Source organism: Lipophrys pholis, assembly GCF_963383615.2.
Source record: "Lipophrys pholis genome assembly, chromosome: 11".
NCBI classification, from domain to species: Eukaryota; Metazoa; Chordata; class Actinopteri; order Blenniiformes; family Blenniidae; genus Lipophrys; species Lipophrys pholis.
This window is the reverse complement of record NC_137631.1, coordinates 24301151-24321626: the sequence shown is the minus strand read 5'-3', so window position 1 is coordinate 24321626 and position 20476 is coordinate 24301151. Positions and strand designations below refer to the sequence as shown.

Below are 20476 nucleotides of genomic sequence, written 5' to 3'. Positions count from 1 at the left end.
ATTCTTTTTTCTACTCGCTGCCGCCATGAGAGTTGCACTGTCATAGAAAATTGAGTGCTGTTGAGGTTATGCAGACGGCTTAGGCTGCAGTTGGCACGTACATTGCTTTAAGGTGTTCTCCGAAACGATGCCGCCATGAGTTAAAAATAGGAAACGCATGTTATATTGGTGAATTGTATGCGACATTTCTGTGTATTTTCTCTGATTTTGCTGTAACTGAAAGACAATTTTTTGCATTATTTAAAACATTTTGCATAAATACATGAAATTCTGTTTATTTCAGATGATTGCTAGCAAGAACACGGTGCTTAAATGTAAACTTTTGCTTGTGCCCCAGTGTTTCGTTCTCTACCTTTTTCAATTTTATAACTGGTGTTTCCGATTTACTTACTTGGGGTGTTAGGGTTTTGTGATTTTTTACACTTTTCTTTGGTCATCCCTCGAGTTAAAACAAACACTTTATTCAGATATGAGTTTGCTCTGCAGGCTTCAGTCTGTGCTGCACAGCCAAAAAAAAAGGGCCAATTGTGTCTTTGGTTATGCCTGTTCTAAAGGCACACTACTAGCCTACAGCTAATTAATGTACTGTGATGACGTCTTGTAATATCTCAGCACTAATTAACCTGCTTTCTCCTCAGTGTGACATGAAGTGACAGAGGCTCCCCCAGCAGTATGCTAAACAGAGATTTGTTGGGAGGGGGGGTTAAAAAAGAAGAAGAAAAAAGCAGCAGGCAGCAGTGCAGATTCAGACCATGACTTGCTCTTCCCTCGTATTCTTCCTTGCAGACAAAATGTCCCTCCTGTTTTGTTATTTCTGGCTGAACGAGCCTCCTGAGTGTGCTTCATTTTTTTGAGCTCGCTGCCACAAAGGCTAGATTAGACCCACAATTAGTCACAATTTGCAATTAGAGTCAACTGTGTGTAAACGATCCTGTGATCTTCATTAAAACAGAAAACCCCAAGTGCCAGCAGATGGCTTATTAAAGGAGTGCTCACCTCTGTCAGACCAGCTCGACTCAAATACTGTGAGTGACCAGAAAATTACAAACATCTGTACACTGGTTATTTAACACTGCTGGGACACATGGTGATTTAACACCACTGTTATTCCAAAGGGCATAGTTTGTTATTTTAATATTTGTAATAAACTATTAATATATACAAGATGTAGGATGATATACAAACAAAGAGTTCTAAAGCCTATTACACTGCAGAAAGGAAGGCATAATGAACAAAGCCTGATTATGCTTTTATCTTGTCTTGTAGGAAGTGTGTTTAGGCTCAACGAAAATGTTATGTATTTGGTAAATAGATGAGATGATCTGTAAGAACCAGCCATATGAGACAGATGAATACAAATCAGATGGTAAGATCTTAGCAGACTTTTCTTTCAATATCACAAATGCATAAAAAGTGGTAGCTTTAATGGAGATGTGCCTTTGGTTAAATTCTGTTCTACTCTTTCTTTCTGAAATGAAACTTTATATTGCATTTTCTTCTTTTCTTTTTATCAATTAGAGTTAAAAAAAAAAAAAAAAAGAAAAAAAGAAAGAAAGAAAGACCAGAGAGGGAAAAGGAGAGCGAATGCCAGAGGCTAAGTGCTATTCCAGTCAATCTAACCTACCCAGGCCAGCATACATCCGGCCGACCAAGAAGTTATGTCAATAAAACAGAAGAGTGGATCGCAATAGAGGGAAAGCAATAGAAGGAGAAATCAGAAATGGTTCGGAGGCATGGTGTAAAACTGCTGTTGCTGAAAAGATAAAATAGAGAAGATGGGGAGAGAAACAGCAGAAAGAAATGTCGAGAGGATTAAACGGACCAGGAAGTAGGAGTAATGACGGAGAGGAGCTCAGAAAAATACAGAATCTACTTTGAACCAGAGGGAGAGAGTAATAAAAGTGGTTACCCGATGATGAAAGCCGATACTATGCAGATTTTGAAATGCACTTTGGCAGATTTGTGGTGGATGAAAATAAATGCAGCACCAACAATTGTGGCTTTATATGGATCGAAATCTGCAGTTTACATTACTCACAAGATATGCTCTTTGTGGACAGTTTTTGTTACGTTCAAGTCCCACGAAATAAAGCCCTGAGCCAGTAGCCTGAAGCAAAACAGAGCAAGCCAACTTGACAGAGGTCTTGAAAACTCACTGCCTTGTAATTTCACAACCAGACTATTTCTTCAGTTTTCAAACTTTTGCACTTTAGTTCTAAATAATACTTACTCAAGTGGCATCACCTGAGGCACTGTATCAGATTTCTCATCGGCAGTTAAGACTGCCCTCCTACAAGATGGCCTCAGACACCCAACTGAGGTCTCTCCTCACACGTGACCTAAAGATTGATCTTTGCTGCCGTGGAGAATGCTGACGTGAGCCTCCACAGAAACGTAACCACAAGTCCCGGTGATGTTTGAGCCCTCCACTGTAAATTCACTCCCTTCTTCCATCAGTCTCATCAGTGTACTATATTCTGCAATACAGTACATATTAACCAGTATTTCCAGGTGAAATGGTGCTCATAGAAACACGACAAAGCTGCATTGACACTGAACAGCTATTCAACTGACAGCTATTTAACAATGCAGACAGTGTGTAATCCTTTCAAACTGGTTATTGGTTATAATGAAAACTCTTCATCTAGAATTCATGTAATGACAAAGCACTGCTTGGGATGAAGAAAAAAATTTAAATGACGTAAAGTTTTGACACAAACAGCTGTGTAACAAGATGCACAACTGACCAACATACCCGCACATTTACCTCCAACATATTGGCAGGGATCTGTATATTGTGTGAGCTTTGCACATTGCAACTACACTCAACTAAAAACAGACAAAAGACCTGCTGCAGCTACACACTTCAGTGGAATTTTAATGTTCAACATGACCCTTCTATTTCCCCAACGTTTACAAAGATAAAATCTGTTAGTGAAGCTGTGGGCATGTTAAGATCATGGGTGCGACCTTTTCAATCTACACCCCTACAAGTCACTATGAACCAATTATTTTCACGAGTACTCTTTGTAGGAAACACATGAGCTTTCAGATCATTCATACCTGTATATCTGTGTCTTTGACTGGCTCCAGGGGCTCGAAGGTGGTTGCTGCACTTAGACTTTCCAACCTCTGGGAAATGTGGAAAATGTCTAAACCTCTGGAACCGAGGAGGATTGACCTAAATATTGATGAGATAAATAAAAACTGTAAGAAAACTGAGATCAAGACTGGCAAAGAATTGTCGTTCTACTCAGAGACCACTAGAGGGCAAACAAGGACACACATTCAGTAACAATGGCACAGGTGAGGTCAGATCTACACTGATTGCAAAGGGATCAATCTGAACTTGAACACTTCATCTTGGAGAGTGCAATTCTTTGTCAGACCATGAAGGTACATGACATGTTCCTTACGCTTTCACATCTGCTGCATCCTGTGAGGTACGGGTCAGGGTGCGGGACCGGAGCCTCTCTCCTGCCTGTTGGATTTCCTGAAGGTTCCTTTCAACGTGCGGCAGCTCAGACACAGCTTCTGTCTCAGCGGCCAGCTGCTCCGCTTGCTGCAGCAGCTCCCCAAAACCCTCTGCATCCATCCTGCTGCACAGACGGAACGATTACAGATGAATGCAATGCCAACACAGCAGGTCAGAAATATACAGCAGTTTCAAACAAAACTGGGCATTGTACAGCCTGCAGACCACAGTCAAGCTTTTGGTTGTCCGGAACCACGTTTTTGTGACTATTCATGTCGCCAAAGTTAAAGCTGTGTACTTAGTTTGTGGGGATCAAATCATGTTCAAGGATACAATTTGATTTGTCATTACTTGACAAAACAAACAGATAAATAGAAGAATTTGATCACTTGATCATGCATTACTACAAGTAATTTTAACTAAGAAATATTATTGTTGAGTTATTGGCTCTGCTCTCAGTGAAAGTGCATATATTTCAGGTACCAACCCCTTACTTTAGACAGTGATAGGTTGTGTTGTATTGATTAAAACGGAAATAAAATAAGCAAATATTATGAGATGTAAAATCCACACAAGATCCAAATTTTGAGGTGTTTTCATTGCATTGTTATACATATATATATGAAAAAAAATTAAATTTATTATGCCAGTCCATTTTTTTTTTCTGAAATTCATTGCAGCTCCAGTGAAGATTACTAAGTTTTATTAAACACAAAGGTAGAAAAACTTAAGTGTAGAAAATTGGAATGCAATATATTTTATTATTTGGAGCCTTATAAAGAATTCCAATTCAAAGTAGGCATTGATTAAAGGATTTGGGGCTAAAGTTTCGGCATAGTACCATCTGGGTTAACGCAACGATGTGAACGTGTGTTCATGTGTGATAAAAACCTTTCCTGTTTTACCACTGGTATCTTGTGTCAGAAATAAAACAATGAAATCTATATCAAACCAATTGTGATTACATTTTGTGTGCAGCACTGAGGCACATAGGAAGAGGCTACAGAGGGCATTGACAGCAGCACACAAGATTGTTGGCTGTCTTCTCCCCTCCCTGATGGACGTTTACGCTTCCTGATGCCTCAGCAGAGAGCTCAACATCATCAAGAACAGCTCACACCCTGGTTTCCACCTGTTTGACCTGTTGCCCTCCGGCAGACACTACAAGTGTATCACAGCAAAGACAAACAGTCTCAGAAACAGATTCTTGACCACAGCAATAACCACCCTAACCTCACACACATTGTGTACATTACAAACAACTAAAACCATTTACTGTGAAACAACTGTAACCCTATTGCCATACTGCTCTATTCTGTCCAATATTGCACTAGTTGAGAATAGCAGCTCTCCTATTCCGCTACACGTCGTATAATGATAATAAAGGCTATTCTTTTCTATACACGGATATCAACAACATGACATCAACATTGGCAGAGGCAGCGCGCGCATGGGCTTGTTAGCTTTGGCGTTAGCATACTGCGAGAACCATAACTGCACTTCAACAGTGGCAGCAAAGGGGCCATAATAAAGTGTGCTTCATCTGCTGGGAAGAGACGTGATAGATCCCATAACAACCACACGTTTGGACACCTTGTAACACAACTTTAGCTTCATTAGCATGCTACCGTTTAGCTCCATGTTAAATGAATGTAGTCGGCTCGCAGGCTAGCTTGCTAACGGTCCTTTCACATGCTCTCATACGTTTTTTCAAATCACTACGTTGAACGCGGACACGTCAAATACCTGCTCTGTGAGGCGGGCAAGAGTGTAGTCCTGGCTTTGTTCCTCTGAAGAAATAGTATTGCGTTTTTAATTACTTTTTCAGTTTTTGGTACACATTATCCACATGACCCGGCACTTGCGAGCTCAATTCTGATTGGACGATGCACGAGCTCCGTCGCTTCATTTACTTCTTCGTTTATTCTGAAAGCAGAGTTAAAACTGACATTACTTGGACGTATCGCCACCTACTGGATATCAGAAATATTCCACAATACAATATAATACAATACACTTTATTAATCCCAGCGACACTTAGAATTGAACCCAAACAAATACAATACAATGATAAAGTGTCAAATAAGTCACAATAAATTTTTGATTTTTAAATTGACTTTCTCTGCTGGTTCAGACGTTGGTTTAGATGAACTTCCAAGAAGATCTAAGACTTTTGAGCTTGGCCAAAAGCGGTTGAAACGTCCATCAACTGATCCTCAATAGCACTTTATCTGATTCTGGGTCATGTTTGGTGGGGTCAATCATAGCTAAGAATGGGTTATGCAATTAGTTGCAAGTCCATGGCATAAAAATAGAAAATCACACCTAGTTTTAATTTAGGGTCACAAGGTTCACTTCAATAACATGTTTTTGGACTAGGGCTTAGGGTTAGAGGAACAAAACATGCACTGACTGCTTTCCTGTAGTTTTATACTTGGCTTAGATTCGTTTTCTGTAGTTTCACCAAGTCAGTGTTGGTAATTTGTAGTTTAGATTAGTTTGATGATCAATGTCATCACTGTTTGATACTTACAGGTAAAATCTAGGTTGACTCTCTTGCTTCTTTAAAAGGAAGTCTGAATATTTACATGTACACACAGTGAGCATTGTCTGCTCACAGATAGAAAACTCCTGGTTCAGTTCTAGGCCTGGGAATCTTTCTGTGTGCAATGTTTTTTTTGTTGCTCCCAGGACTCGATGATCGATGGAACAAATGTTAATTTGCCTAATGTTGAAGACAGCGCTGACACCCTCTCGCTGCTTTGTTACAGAGTGTCTGCATTGTTTAACTACTCTTATGTAACTGCCATTAAATATATATATATATAAATATATATATAAATTAATAATAAAAATGCATTTTATTTGTAGAGCACTTCCCATTAATAAATCTTACAGTGCCAAAAGCAATATCAGCTAAAACAACATAAAATACTTTGTCCTTTTTTTGAAAGAATCAACAGCTTGTATTTACATTGTGATAATTGAAAGTGTAATAATTTAAAAGTGTGTTTTTGCTGTGTTGAACCAGTTGAGGTGGTCCAGTTAGTAACTAGTATTGCCATCAAGCACATCAGAGGTAAACCCTGAAGAGATGTTATCTTTCATTTTGCCTGGAAGCAGCATTGCATCCTCCAAGCAGAGCTCGTGGAGGGGGACAGGGGTCTGGGCTTCATTGCTCTCCGTATTCCCAATAAAACTCCAGGTGGACTCGGCAGAAAAGAAGACAGGATTGATGGAAGGAAGAATATGGAAAAATAAACTAAGTGCTTTAAAAGAATACCAAAACTGTTTATTTGGTCCTACAGTGTTTGTACAATAGAAACACAAGAAGTGTATAAACTGATACCGAGGTCCATCATTTAAGGACGAGGTCAAAGTCCTTCAAAATAAACAAGTAAACACAACATCAGTCCCATTTTTAAATTGTCCACAAGATTTCCTCAGGAGGGGCCGTCATTCTCCGTCTCTACTTGAACTGATTATCAATGAGCGTGCCCTTCATCTTGGCCTTCTTAGCCTCCAGCTCGGCCAGCTCCTGCAGCCTCCTCTTGCTCATCCCTTTCCTCTCCAGCTGCTTCTCGATCACTTTGGCGTTCTGCGCGTAGGAGTCGGCCACCTCCCGGGCCTCGATCTCCTCCTCCTCCTCGTCGATGGTGGACACCGTGACGGAGCTGAACTTGCCCATGTCCTTGGTGCGCTTGGTCATCATCACCCGCACCTTCTTGGGGGCCTCCGGCTGCTTCTGGCTGTACACGCTGGTGTTGCCGAAGCCCTGCCCAAACTTGACCACGGCCCCGTCCACAATGAAGGTGGCGGCGGTGTTCTTCTCCTGGTGCTGGTAGAAGAGCAGCAGGCCGCACTTGCCGCACTTCTTGCGGCGCTGCCGCTCGATGCCCTCGGCCCACTTGACGTACGCGACCTCGTCGTCCTCCACGTTGCAGAACTTGTGCGCGTGTTTGCCACCGTCGATGACCCGGGCCCGGTCCCGGGGCCTCATGGGGAGCTTCTCCAGCTGGCAGTCCAGAACGAGAACCATCTGCCCGCACAGGCAGTAGTACACATGGAGGGGCTTCTCCCCGTCGTCGTACTCCTCCCGGTCCCTGGTGTCGGAGCACACCACGCTCCTGGACACGACCTTCGGCATCTCCCGACACGAAAGGTTTTTAAAATGTTTCTTAACGTTTCACAAAACACACACAAAAACGCTCATGAGACGTTAGCGCTCAACAACAACACGACACACTTCCTGTGTACGTCACCGTGACGTGCCCCCGACAGAAACGCGAGTCGCATTTTTGTTCCGGCTTACTTTTTTCCTGCAGAGTTCCAAATTAAATATATGAAATTTTATCAAAGTGCCGCGTCATATTTTTCATTGTTTTATTTTTAATATTAAAATATATAAATAAAAGCAATGAAACCTTAACATGGTAGAAAATGGGTAAGAAGAAGCACAAATTTAAATCTGTCTTAATCTGCAGGGTTATTGTTTCAATGGACAACGTTCCTGTTTCATCCACATTTGTTTAATAAATAGATTACCTGAGTGTGATTTTTATGTACTTTATTGTCAAAGGATGGGCATTCATGGTCCTCTAGGGGTAAATTCCCACTGCAGGGAAATGTGACCCAATTCAGATTTTTTTGTTCACATAAATTATTTGAATTAACTTTTAATAAGTAGTTCTTAGCTGGAATGAATCATTATTTAGAAGAGTTCCAGACAATGTTATTGGATCTTTTATTTTGGAATTAGTTATTGAACATAATACACTGCCTATCTGATCATTGCACGCTAGCTTGACCGCAGTTGAGATTTGGCCTGGTTTTTATCGAGGTGTGTGGGTTTTACATAGTTTGGGCTGGAAACTGAGTCGATCTTGTGCGTGCCATCCATATTTACATCCGTAAACAGTGTGCTCCGTGTGACATTACACCATTTTCTGCGCATGCGCTCTGGGGCCTGATCACGTTCAGACCTGCAGTCTGATAGAGGTCGCGTTAAATGTAATGTGAATGATCACGCAAAAAAAGATTGGATTGTCGACACGTCCTGCAAGCTTTCAATGTCTCCATGCTCCAAACACACCTGAATTTAATGATTGTGTCATGAAGCACTTCAGGAAGCCTGATACCAGCCAATCACTGTAATCAGGTGTGTTGAAGTGGGGGCACATTGAAACCACGTAGGGTTGCCTACCCTGCATGAACATAGAATTTATAAAGAAATGAAAATCCACCTACAGTATACTACCTAGTACAACTTCAGCATTCTTTCATATGTTAATGGTGCAGCTGAAATATTAGAAACCTCTGGACTAATTAGCTCCACTGCCATTTCTATATTGTGCATTTCGGCTAGAACATAGGCATAGCACCTTTGATTTTACAATCACAAAGGTACATCAGGATTCTGATTAAGTTAATTCCTAATATACACATTCTATGCAGTTGTCTTAAACATTTAAAACTTACAATATCGAAGACAAATGGAAACCTCTTCATGTCAACCATCTCATTGAACAACCTTGGCTGGGTTTTTTTTTTTTTTTTTTTTTTAAAAATAGAGAGACTGGTTAATTTTAACAGGCTTATAGATTCACATTTGCACCCTCCCTCTGCAGGAGGGACTCAAGTCATTAACCTTACAACAGCAGGCCTGACTTGTGAGACACTGTACAAGTTTAATTAGGTCACCAAGAGATTGGACACACTCATACCACATTATGTTAAACAAATAGGTTTATTTCAACATTGAAGACAATACAAAAACACACAATCCATACATCTGGAAATTTATCTGGTCATTAATTCAAAAGGCTCCAACAAGGTCGTGCTGATGATGCAGGACAGTTGGTCACTGGCAGCAGCTCTTGTCACAAGTCTTCCCTTTGCACACGCAGCCAGAGGCACATTTGGTGCAACCGGAGGGGCAGCAGGGACAGCAGCCTGTAAAGACACGGATCATGAGATGCAGCAGAGACCATTTTGAATCGTGACAAATGGTCAGATCGAGGGAGAATTTCTGGCCGGGGTCCATAAAAGATTCAAGGCAGAGGACTCATGTTTTGCATGACAAATTCACAAAACCACTGCAATTAATTACATCCACCTGTGCAGTGTCCTGCATTTAGAGTCAACCCTCGAGCCTACATTGATAGCTCTTAAACAGGAGGATCACGCTTTTTGGGGCAGCAATTAAACACCAGTGAAATGGAGGAATGCATTTAACTTACTCTTCTTGCAGTTGGTGCAGCTACATTTTGTGCAGGTGCAGGATGTTCCGCAGTTGCAGCTTCCAGCTGTAAATTAGGAGACACGCGTTGCTCAGTTTCAAAAAGAGATGACAATTTTTTCGACACACACAAAACCAAAGCACAAATAATGAAAATACTCACTCTTGGAGCATTCGCAAGGGTCCATTTTTCAGCAGTTGGGTTTGTTGGTCCACGGAGAGAGAGAGAAGCTGCTGGTGCGTCTGAGTCCTGGAAGGAGTCGGTGTGTTGTGAATGTGAACCGGAGGGGCGGATCTTTTTATAGCGTCCAGACAACAACAGGAACGAGTGCAAAACGCCTCTGTCACGCTGCACGCAGGCACGTATGACAAAGAGGTTTGTGCACACGACGTGGTTTAACCTACCGGCAGCGGGAACAAACAGACGTTTCCCAGGCCAGGGGCGCGTTTTATTACATAACAACACATTTAAAACAAATTAAAAATAAATCAACACTGGAATAATTAACGCACTCACACGACAGAATAAATCATTAGAACACATGGAAGAGCACAGTGATCTGAACATGTACGTTATTAAAATGGTTGCGCTTTCATGAGGGAGCATAAGGCATCACTTGAGTCGCACACGAGCCTTTTACACTAGAATGATGAGCGCAAAGTGCGTTGCGCACGGATCAACAGGAAACTTGTAACGATGCGTTCATGATGCATTTTTATGCAAGTTTAAGAAAACAAAAATTATATATACATATATATATATATATGGCCATTTGTCATATTAATCAGTCTGCACTGTATGGTATTTATTACAGCAACTAGCTAGTAGGAATTTTTGGGATTAACAGCTTTCACTAGTTAAGTAAATTAAATAATATTTTCTCCCCTCAGTGGTTTGTGCGGGATAAACATAAATAAACACTGTACTTGAGCCTCTTGGAGTTGCTCTTTGTTATTGTTACTGTAAGAAATACTTTTTTACGATTTAAACTGAATCTGGTTTTAAATTCTGCAAAAAAAAAAGTGTAAATCATCAAACCTATTATACCCACATGGACATGGTCAGTTTGAATCATTAAATTACTGATTTTGCTGCCACTATAACAGGTTGGGAAATGCTCATAACTCACATTATGATATTTTGGTGTGTAATAAAGTGACTTCTGAACATGTTACTGTGTTATATTGTTTGTTGTTGAACTATTTGTGTTTGCTTTTATTCTGTCCAATCATGTATTAATAGCTGCGTTCGGTTGGGGTGTGTGTGTGTGTGTGTGTGTGTGTGTGTGTGTGTGTGTGTGTGTGTGTGTGTGTGTGTGTGTGTGTGTGTGTGTTTTGGGGGGGGGGGGGGGGGGGGGATCATATCAAAGCAGCTATTCTTCTCTTTTGTGGTGTTTCCCGGAGTTTTGGGGTCTGTGCACACGTTACAAACGGTAAACACACAGCGGAGTGTTGTCACCGTCCTGCTGCTCTGCACTCGGCCGCTTTGCTCTGCGCCCGTCAGAACGCACCACGCACTGTAGGAAATCCCGCCATCAACAGCGGGTCGGGCGCACACGACACGAGACAAGCTGCCTAATGTAACACGAAGCTCTCAGACAGACTACTTATTTACACCAGACAGTGTTATAGACGTGTAAACGGCTATAATATCTGCTTCACGTTAAAAAAAAAAAGAAAACGCTGAAGCTACTCGCACCGAATTATCAGCTACGGTAATTAATCATAAAATGTCACTTTTAAAGCGCTCTCTAAATCCTGGATTTTGTGGGGAAATGTTTTTATACTTTATTCTGTACATCCTATATATTCTTTTAAGCCTCGTTTCGCTACAGAAACTATTTACATTCGTGTAAAGTGGATTTAACGACTGAAGTGGGACCGTGAATGCAGCACTGACCCCTTTGCGCCCGCTCCAGTGGACTGTGCGTATTTTCCCACAGTTTGGGGAAGTTGGTGACACATGCAAAACGTGCAACAACAACAACAAAAGAAAAAGTGCAGCGTGCAATCTGAAGATGAGTGCAACGTTTGTGGACGGAGCAGGAACATTAAATAAACAATAGCCTATCTTTGAAATATACTTTTGGATTATGTAATGGGTGAAAATGCTTGTTACAAACATAATGTAAGGCTAGAAATAGAGACGTTTGACTGAATTTAAAGTTTTATCCTGTAGGACAAATGTATGCTTCAAATCTTTAAAGTTAATGTAAGGCTACACAATTGCACACATACAACTATAGTTAAAACTGATCAAAATATATTTCCATATTTCAAGTTCAATTATCTTGCACCTTAGAAATGTATTATATATTCTGTCTCAGTAAGTGGTATACAAAGAAATAAACCTAATACATAATTTTCAATTGGGTGTTTGCTCAGAAATCTTGCATTGTTAAGATAAATGCAACAATCTGGTGTACGATCCGTGAATAAAAAGACGATTTGCTCATTTGAAGGAGCTGAACACTGATGTGTCTGCGCTATTATAATAGATACTACAAACATAACAACATATTTCTATAGTTTATTATTTCCTTCAATTTAGTATCGTTATTTGAGATGAAAAACTTAAAGTGATGAGCAAGTTCCCAAACAGGGCCACTATAAAGAGTTAGTCGAGAATAAATCAGGTTATTTGATAACAACACAACACAAATGAGATCTTGTAACCAAAAGAATAGCATCTCGATGGCATAAGCTTTTTAATCACACTGCAACTCCAAATGACCTAATTGAAACCCTGATTATTTTTGAGCCAGTTTTACTCGAAATCTATTTCAAAAGTTTTCTTTTGTTTTTCTACTTGAAATGTTCAGGTCAAACCTACTAAGCTGATTTTCAGAACAGTCAATGAGAGGTAAGCAGGAATACAAACTGCAGAGAGGTGCTGATCGTGTCAGTGGCCTCTAGAGGGACACACACATTTACGTATGCTGAGGGGTTTTAATGCTCATTGAGTGAAAATGCTTCACCAGTGAAACAACTGAGCTCTACTTGTAATAGAATAGTGTGGAAAAAAAGGAGCAGTTAAATACAAGCAACATTTGTTGAGCCATATATACTTTAAGTTTCAGGATTATTATCTACATAAGTATAATATGAGCGATCCACACACACATTAAAGTGGCACTATATAAAGTTCATGCCTTTGTTGTACACTGGGTGGTATTGTTGACTTACTTTGGCACCAGTCTGTTCTTTGCATGGAGTTCAGATTCTGGCTTTTCTAGTCCAGTAGGTTATAAAGTAGATTACACCACTGTGTAGTCTCAAGACCTATACCCATTGCTGTGTTACAAGTTCCCCGTTATTTATCAGAATGACTCCATACACCATCTTGTGGTTCAAACTTGTACAAGAATTTTAAATGTGCTGGCGAAAGTTGGAAAACATACAGCTTTTGGTAAATATAGCAGCACCACAACAGAAAGTTGTGTTTAAAATGGCCAGAGGGCTGTTGTTTTGTCTCTTTCTGTTGAATTAACTTGAGATGTTTTCATTTATATTAACCAAGAAGGTTGAAGATTTGTGGTGATATATCTTGTGATCATTATAGATTACCTTGGAATATCCTTATTCTCAGGGATGGAAATGCTCAATATTGAATGGTTTTAATGAATGTCTTCCAAGGAGTTGAATAGAAATATGACACTTTGTATGTTTAAATATCAGCTATGGAAAAACTACATGTAGTCCTATGAACTGAAAACATGAACCATCTTCCTCAGATTGATTCATGTCTGAAAGGAGTTTAGTATTGGTTGGTAACAATTATCTGTTTCGTGTGTTAAGGAGTGCTCGGTTTTGCTGAAAGACAATCAACTTGCAGCGATGTGTTTTCTTTGATTTTCAAGAATTGTGATACGATACACTAGATTGCGCCCGAATCACCAACTTCTTTGATGTGTCTCTGTGTGTGTGTCTGTCTTCATTTAAAGGGCAGACAGTCAACCTGCAATTTGATACTGTGGCTCCGCATGGGCCAGGGAACATCAACTAGAGCAAACTCCAACACGCTTACGCCCTCTCAGCGGGTTAAAAACGGGCGATGCACGATTCAGTGGCACCAGCGCATGTTGAGATTATTTATGGAATAAAACGGGACATAGGAGATTTGACTTATTCCACATTGAATAACTTACACCAAACATATTTTTTTATGCATGGTATCAAATGCAGTCAAACCAATTCCCCAATATTGCAGAATAGATATTTCAATGAAAACATACAGAACACAATTATGACAAGATGAAATCTGCTGCCGTCACCGAGCCTCTTGCTATTTGCTGAGCACACTGGGATCTCTTTCCACTCGGAACCGAAGCGACTGCGTCTCCTTACATTCTCGTAACAGATGTCTTGAAGCAGCCGCGATAAATTCAGAGAGAGTGGAGCTGTCCCGTCAGTCTTCACTATCTTCAAGGGGAGAGGTTATTCATATTAGTGCGGCGGGTTTCGGGATGTACAGTGCAGTGTTGTTAGTAGTAATGTATGAGTCTGCTACTGAGCCAAACGCTGTCTCTGACCACGTGTCTCCTCTCACTAGTGATACGTTGCTGGACGGGCTGCATGTGGAGGAATGAGATCTCAACTTGTTTCTCAGAAGGATCAAGACATTTTGACATCAGGCTGCGGTCCTAAAACGGGTCAGTACAGCATAAAACATTTTAACATATTTAGTTTTCCTGATAAAATAATCTGTAGAGGAATAGAAGTTAGTGCTTGCTGAAATTTTATTCCTAAATGTGAGAAGAGAGCCTGAAATTCTGTATTATTTTTCAAATGGCCATGAAAACTATATTGTTTTTGAGTGGCTGCTGTTCCTGCATCCATCTTCTATTCTTCTTTATCCAATGTGGGGTTGTGGAACTCTGTAGCTGATTGGTTAAGGCAGGGTACCCCATGACAAGACAAACACAGATACAAACAACCACACACACACACACACACACATTCAAACCTATGCTACAGAGTCAACAGTTAGAATGCAAACATGTTTTTGGACTATGGGAGGAAAAAGTGAGCCACACAGCGGGAAAGTCTCATACCAAGAATATCTCAGCCAGGTTCAAGTCTGGGTGCTTGAGTTTAATTGGCGGCTCTCAATTTTGCATAGGTGCATGTGACTGTCTCTGTGTTTATACCGTGTGATGGACTAGAGCAGTGTTCTTCAACCATGATCCTGGAGTTTGGCTTTAGCTCTCGCCCTTGTCATTGCAATCAGGTGTGTCAGTGAAACATGCAGGACAGGGCCTCTTTAGGCTAATCACCACACCACTGTACAGCCCCATTTTATTCTGTATTTGTTAAACACATGCCAATATATATGAGATAAAAAACCTATGATTACTTGTTTTCTGTGGGTAGAGATGAGTGGACCTTGACTGAATACACTGATTAGGTCTGAGAAAAGTTCATTCATCAACTCTAAAAAACCCAAAACAAAACAAAGAAATGATCAGGAGCTTTTCGTGAACCCAGAAATAACTGCAGGAGTTTGCCTCACAACAAGTTCAGTGCATGCAGACATTCAATATATATTCAGGAGTGAACAAGTGTGATTTGCAACAGCATAGAAATCACATAGCCTCATAGCACAGAAGTGTGTCATTAGGATTATTTTCAGTGTTCGCATTGTTTCATCATGGTACAGCAGCTGGTTTTTGGATGTCCTATACAAACATGCTTGTGCATGATGCTTCAATTGATGTCTTGTGACAAATCTTAATAATTATTTTTCATTTTATTCACAAACTTTTACTTTTGCCTCAGCAGTTTCAATTGAAAACAAGTTTATATATATATATATATATATTTAAAAAAAAAAAACACTATCGCACAAAAGTGTGTTCATTACGCCAGTGGTTGCAAAAAGTATAAACTCAGAATTACTAACAACCATGGTTTTTTTTTGTCCATTTCTGTTTATCACAGGTGGCCATGGATCATGTGCTCAACATATCTGATCGCTATGTCTTCACTCCATATGTTTACCCGGCCTCCTGGCCTGAGCACTGGGCTCTGCGTCAGGTCATCAGTCTGTGGGTGGTGACCAATGTGGGAGCGCTGCTGATTTACCTGGGCTTCGGTGCCCTCAGCTTCCACTTTGTGTTTGACCATAAACTCATGAAACATCCGCAGTTTATTCAGGTAGGCTGGGGCAGGCCACGGACTTTTAATTTGTAGCATTCGATGAATGAATGGCTGAAGTGACTGTGTCTTTTAAACTGTATGTCCTTCATTCGAACAACAGAATCAGGTAAGAAAAGAGATCCAGTTGGGAATTGTCTCCATCTTCTGGATGAGCTTTCCCACAGTGGCTCTTTTCTTTTTGGAGATCAGGGGACACAGCAAACTTTATGACAACATCAGTGATTCTTCCTTCGGTGAGAATACGATTTTCATGTCTCATCCCAGGACAGTTCCTTATAAACCGGTTTTAGGCCTGTTGTCAGAGGAAACAATGATAATCTGAATCAACGCAAATTTCAACATTTATGACAAGTGAAATGAAGTGCACATTTAGGGTATTGACTCCTATGATTTTCTTTCAGGATGGTCGAGTGTGTTTCTGAGCATAGCTGGTTTCTTGTTCTTCACCGACATGTGTATCTATTGGATACATCGATGGATGCATCATAAAAGCATTTACAAGGCGAGTTTCAGCCTGTTTAATGTCAATCTAAAACTGCTGCTGTCAATGAAACTATATTACCAAAGAAATGGCAGTGTGCAGTGTGAAAGGGCTCAATTAGAGGTAAATTGATTAATTATCACTTGAACATTTTCAGCTAATTGTTTGACGATTTAACTTGCATAATTACTCCATTGGTTCTTAATTTATGTACCTTATATTTCTTAAGTTTAAAAAACATATTTTACACTATATAAGCATAGAATTTCACATTTTAAGAATGAAGGTAATTGACCTTCTACGTTGCATCACAATATTTTGAAATCATCTCACGGTCCAAAAAAGAAGACAGATGGGGGCCACCAGCTGCCCATGTCTGGTCTATTATCATTCATTCCTCTTAGTACAATAGCTTCCCAAAGTAATGTGACAATCAAAAAGAGTTCAACCTACATTATTCCTACAAACACATCCATTAAATAGTCCCTTTTTAATGTTTTAACCCAGAAAGTGACACTTTTCTCCATTGTAGATGATGACTTTGGATACTACGCAGAATAAAACTATGGGGACCTTGTTTTGTCTATTTTCACAACAGCTGTGATATTCAGGGTATTTTGTTTTTGCTTCTCTCCCTCAGTACTTGCATAAGCAGCATCATATATTTAAGATCCCCACACCGTTTGCCAGTCATGCCTTTCACCCAGTTGATGGCTTCCTGCAGAGCTTACCTTACCACCTCTATCCTTTTATCTTCCCTCTCCACAAGGTAATGATCTAAATGTCACACTTAGATATTTACGTTACGTTGAAGGCCAGGTTGAAACACTCAATGTTTTTAACAAAGTAATGCTTAATGTTTCGAGTTGAATCGTACTACAATAAACCCTTTCTGGTCAAAATGTTGTAGAAGCTTGCTCTTTAAAACTATAAAATTCTAAATGTGCATTGTCATGCACACACTGACACTTTTAATATTGATATTGTAGGTGTTCTACCTTTCACTCTTTGTCTTTGTCAACGTCTGGACAATTTCCATACACGATGGAGACTACCGGCTTCCCGGCTTCCTGATTTTCCTGATCAATGGGGCAGCTCACCACGTAGACCACCACCTGTACTTCAACTACAACTATGGACAATACTTCACACTGTGGGATCGTTTGGGGGGCTCCTACCGGCATCCTTCAGCGCTGCTGGGAAAAGGGCCACACGACCACATCCGGAAGCTTGCAGAGGCATCACAGAGACAACGAGGACAAGGGTTGCACTCAGGACTTCCTATCTGCGGTTTTACACACACCAGTCAAGACACTGTTACCTCGACTCTGAAGAGCAGACATTAGCGATTCAAGACAGAAGGGGAGACGACAACTGGAAGAGGATAGTGGAGGTGTTTATTAAGGTTATGTGGTTAAATATAGTGCCAAGATTTAACATGGCTGAGACAAGAGTACAATTACTTTATACAGAGGCACACTACAGGCCAAATGAAAGTAATTATTTAGGTGTATTGTATCTGTTGTGATTTGCCTTTGGTAGATATGAGATCACATATGTCCTACAAGGAACTGAAACTTGTTTTAACTTTTTGCTGTTATGATTTGTATTAGGAAAGTATCTTTATGTCCAAAAGATAGATTATTGTGGGATATTTGGACTGAATTCCATCTGTTCATCCATTCAAAGTACATTAGACATTTTTATTAAAATGTTATTTTGGCTATTTATAGCTTGACAAAGTATCAAAACACACAAGTGCAGTATTCTTGTCTTGCATGAACATTTTATGATACAACAAAATGGGTAAAGATGAGTAGTTCTAAAGTGTGGACATACACAGTGTGTTTTGCTTTACAGTGCAAATCCATTTCAGTCTTTCAGTTTCCAGTACTCGGTGTGTTTTCATGCAGGCTCTGCAGGGCAAGGTCTGTCCACTTCATTTCTTGTTCTTTCACCGACTCTGTGGATCCTCCATTGTCCTGCTCAGCCTCCGGAAGTTCACTCTGAAATAAAATGGAGATACCACAAAACCACAAACAAAAAAGATGAGCAGTTATTCCACTTCATTACCATCATAGCATCAACACTATTCAAACAGTCTGAATATGTTCTTGAAGACGTTTAGGAAGAGCCAGCCATTCCAGTTCCAGGAAGTTTGTTCCACAGGTGAGGAGCGTAAGAACTAAAAGCTTCTTCACCTTGTTTGCTTCTGACTCTGAAACACTCAGAAAACCTCTTCCTGAGGACCTCAGAGGTCTGGATGTTTCATATTCTACAAGTACATCTGAGATGTATTTAGGCCCAAGATCATTAAAAGATTTATAGACAAGAAGTAAGATTTTGTAGTCAATCCTTTGACACACACAAACTATCCCCCATATTGTTAAAAGTGTCTGCAACGCAGTTACAGCATTACACCAATCACATTGAGCTGGCTCACGCTAAAACTGACATCAACCATAATATTCACCAGAGGAATGGTGACATCTTCGTATGGGAGTCTGTCCTCCCTCCAGGCGTCGTCTGTGAGGTCCAGAACTCTCCCGTCACGTTGGATCTCACTGTCCATCCTCCGGCCACAGGCTCACACAAACCAACCGAAACGACGGAAGTAAAATAGACAGTGCGGCCAGAGTCCACTGCGACGCTTAAAAATCCCCAAATTATCTTTGTAAACAATCAGTGAGTAACAGGCACCAACACCAGAGCAAACTACGAACAGCACGATATTTATAATTCAGTTTGAAAAGAGCGGACGCGGGAATTGTACGTAATTACGCATGGTGATGACGTTGTAAATCTTCCGGGTGCAGAATGAAAAAAAAAAAACACGACATAAAATAAAGAAAAAACCACAAAAGCATATAATGTGATTGTTGGATGACTTCACATTTAATTAAAGTTTCATTTTTTTAAAAATATTTTCACCAAACAAAGGTTTATGCTGACTTGATTCATAATGTTTAATGGTTTCCATGGTAACCATACGCTTTGGCCACGGTGTGGTGAGAAAGAAGCTGACCTGCCAACTCGGTGGTATTTTGTTCTTTTATTCGATTTGAAGGTAATTATTGAACAAATATTATCAAATAGTAAGATCAGAGCCTCACTGAGGTTTTTTCTCCAGCGATTTAACAGTAAATGTATAGATGATCTATCACTGGGTAAGATTATACTGGCTGTTTACTTGACTGCCACGGTCAACACCTTCGCTGTAATCTGGTTTTTGCTGTTTAAAGAAATAGACAAAGAGATTTGAAAAACAGATTTAATATCCAAGATTGCTGGATTGTGTTGTTATGGCAATCTGTGCATCTTTATTGTGAATTAACTGGCTACTATTGTTAGTAAGAGTAATTCAGATATTTACTTATTCAGTGTCAAAGATACAGCATATTTCTGAAAATCCAAACTCTCAGTAAATATCAGATCACTGGTAAGTCTGATGGTGACTTTATCTAATTTGTTTAAGCCATATAGTTGAATTTTTTTTTTTCTCAGCTAGATTATGGCACAAGTTAATTCTTCAGGGCTACATTTGTTCTCACAAAAATGGCCACTCCTGTGCAATCTTGCATTCAAGCGGTTGGAGATGTCATGTAAACTTGTGATATGTCATTATCCTTTGTAGATATGTCAACGACATCACTCCATCAAGAACAACAGATAGATGATCCAAAGCCATGTGTCAACCCTGGAAACCCTGTCTTCTCTTACATGGGCAAACCTGAAACTTCAGAGTCCGCATCAGGGGCAAAAGCAAATTTCAAGAGTCTCCTGTACAGGACCACATACGGTGACTATGGCCGTCACCAGCCAGTCTATGAAACCACGCCGTATACCTTCCACCCTAAATCTCATAAATTCTCCACGACTCTGAGCAAGACTGGGATGTACCGCAACAATTCCTTCAATACGGCCCTGGATCGAAGCAGAGTGTATGACTCACGCAAATTATGAATTACCTGGTCAAGAAAGGCCAGATTTCATGAAGTGATGTTGGTGTCAATAAACCTACCATTTGGATTACCATCAAAATTGATTGTGAAGATTATTTTAAGATCAATGGTGTTCGACCTTGTAATTATATAATTGAAGAAATGCCGCATTTATTCTGGGT

At 40.2% G+C, this 20476-nt stretch overlaps 5 protein-coding genes across 5 annotated transcripts in view; 1 reads left to right on the top strand and 4 right to left on the bottom strand.

Annotated features, from left to right (window-relative positions):
• The window catches only part of nup93 (nucleoporin 93), a 35477-nt gene extending 30148 nt beyond the window's left edge, over positions 1–5329 (bottom strand). Inside the window, 3 exon segments of the mRNA XM_080474621.1 lie at positions 3064–3181; positions 3417–3596; positions 5222–5329. Of these exon segments, the coding sequence (XP_080330747.1) occupies positions 3064–3181; positions 3417–3595 (297 nt within the window). The 5' untranslated portion in view covers position 3596; positions 5222–5329.
• Positions 5330–6745: 1416 nt separating this feature from the next.
• Positions 6746–7745, bottom strand: steep1 (STING1 ER exit protein 1). Its single transcript, XM_080475437.1, has one exon. It carries the CDS (start codon positions 7620–7622, stop codon positions 6945–6947), a length of 678 nt encoding a protein of 225 aa, XP_080331563.1. The 5' UTR covers positions 7623–7745; the 3' UTR covers positions 6746–6944.
• On the top strand, positions 7107–18390 carry LOC308116918 (lathosterol oxidase-like). The gene is made up of 7 exons (XM_080475436.1): positions 7107–7637; positions 14266–14365; positions 15654–15869; positions 15973–16105; positions 16274–16374; positions 16994–17122; positions 17343–18390. The coding sequence occupies exons 3-7, from the start codon at positions 15660–15662 to the stop codon at positions 17697–17699; spliced, it is 930 nt and encodes a 309-aa protein (XP_080331562.1). The 5' UTR covers positions 7107–7637; positions 14266–14365; positions 15654–15659; the 3' UTR covers positions 17700–18390.
• Positions 9209–9985, bottom strand: mt2 (metallothionein 2). Its single transcript, XM_080475777.1, has 3 exons — positions 9877–9985; positions 9715–9780; positions 9209–9427 (listed from the first exon to the last, which is right to left on the bottom strand). The coding sequence occupies exons 1-3, from the start codon at positions 9899–9901 to the stop codon at positions 9336–9338; spliced, it is 183 nt and encodes a 60-aa protein (XP_080331903.1). The 5' UTR covers positions 9902–9985; the 3' UTR covers positions 9209–9335.
• On the bottom strand, positions 17733–19056 carry anapc13 (anaphase promoting complex subunit 13). The gene is made up of 2 exons (XM_080475438.1): positions 18827–19056; positions 17733–18359 (listed from the first exon to the last, which is right to left on the bottom strand). Exons 1-2 carry the CDS (start codon positions 18923–18925, stop codon positions 18234–18236), a joined length of 225 nt encoding a protein of 74 aa, XP_080331564.1. The 5' UTR covers positions 18926–19056; the 3' UTR covers positions 17733–18233.
• Between the last annotated feature and the right edge of the window lie 1420 nt (positions 19057–20476).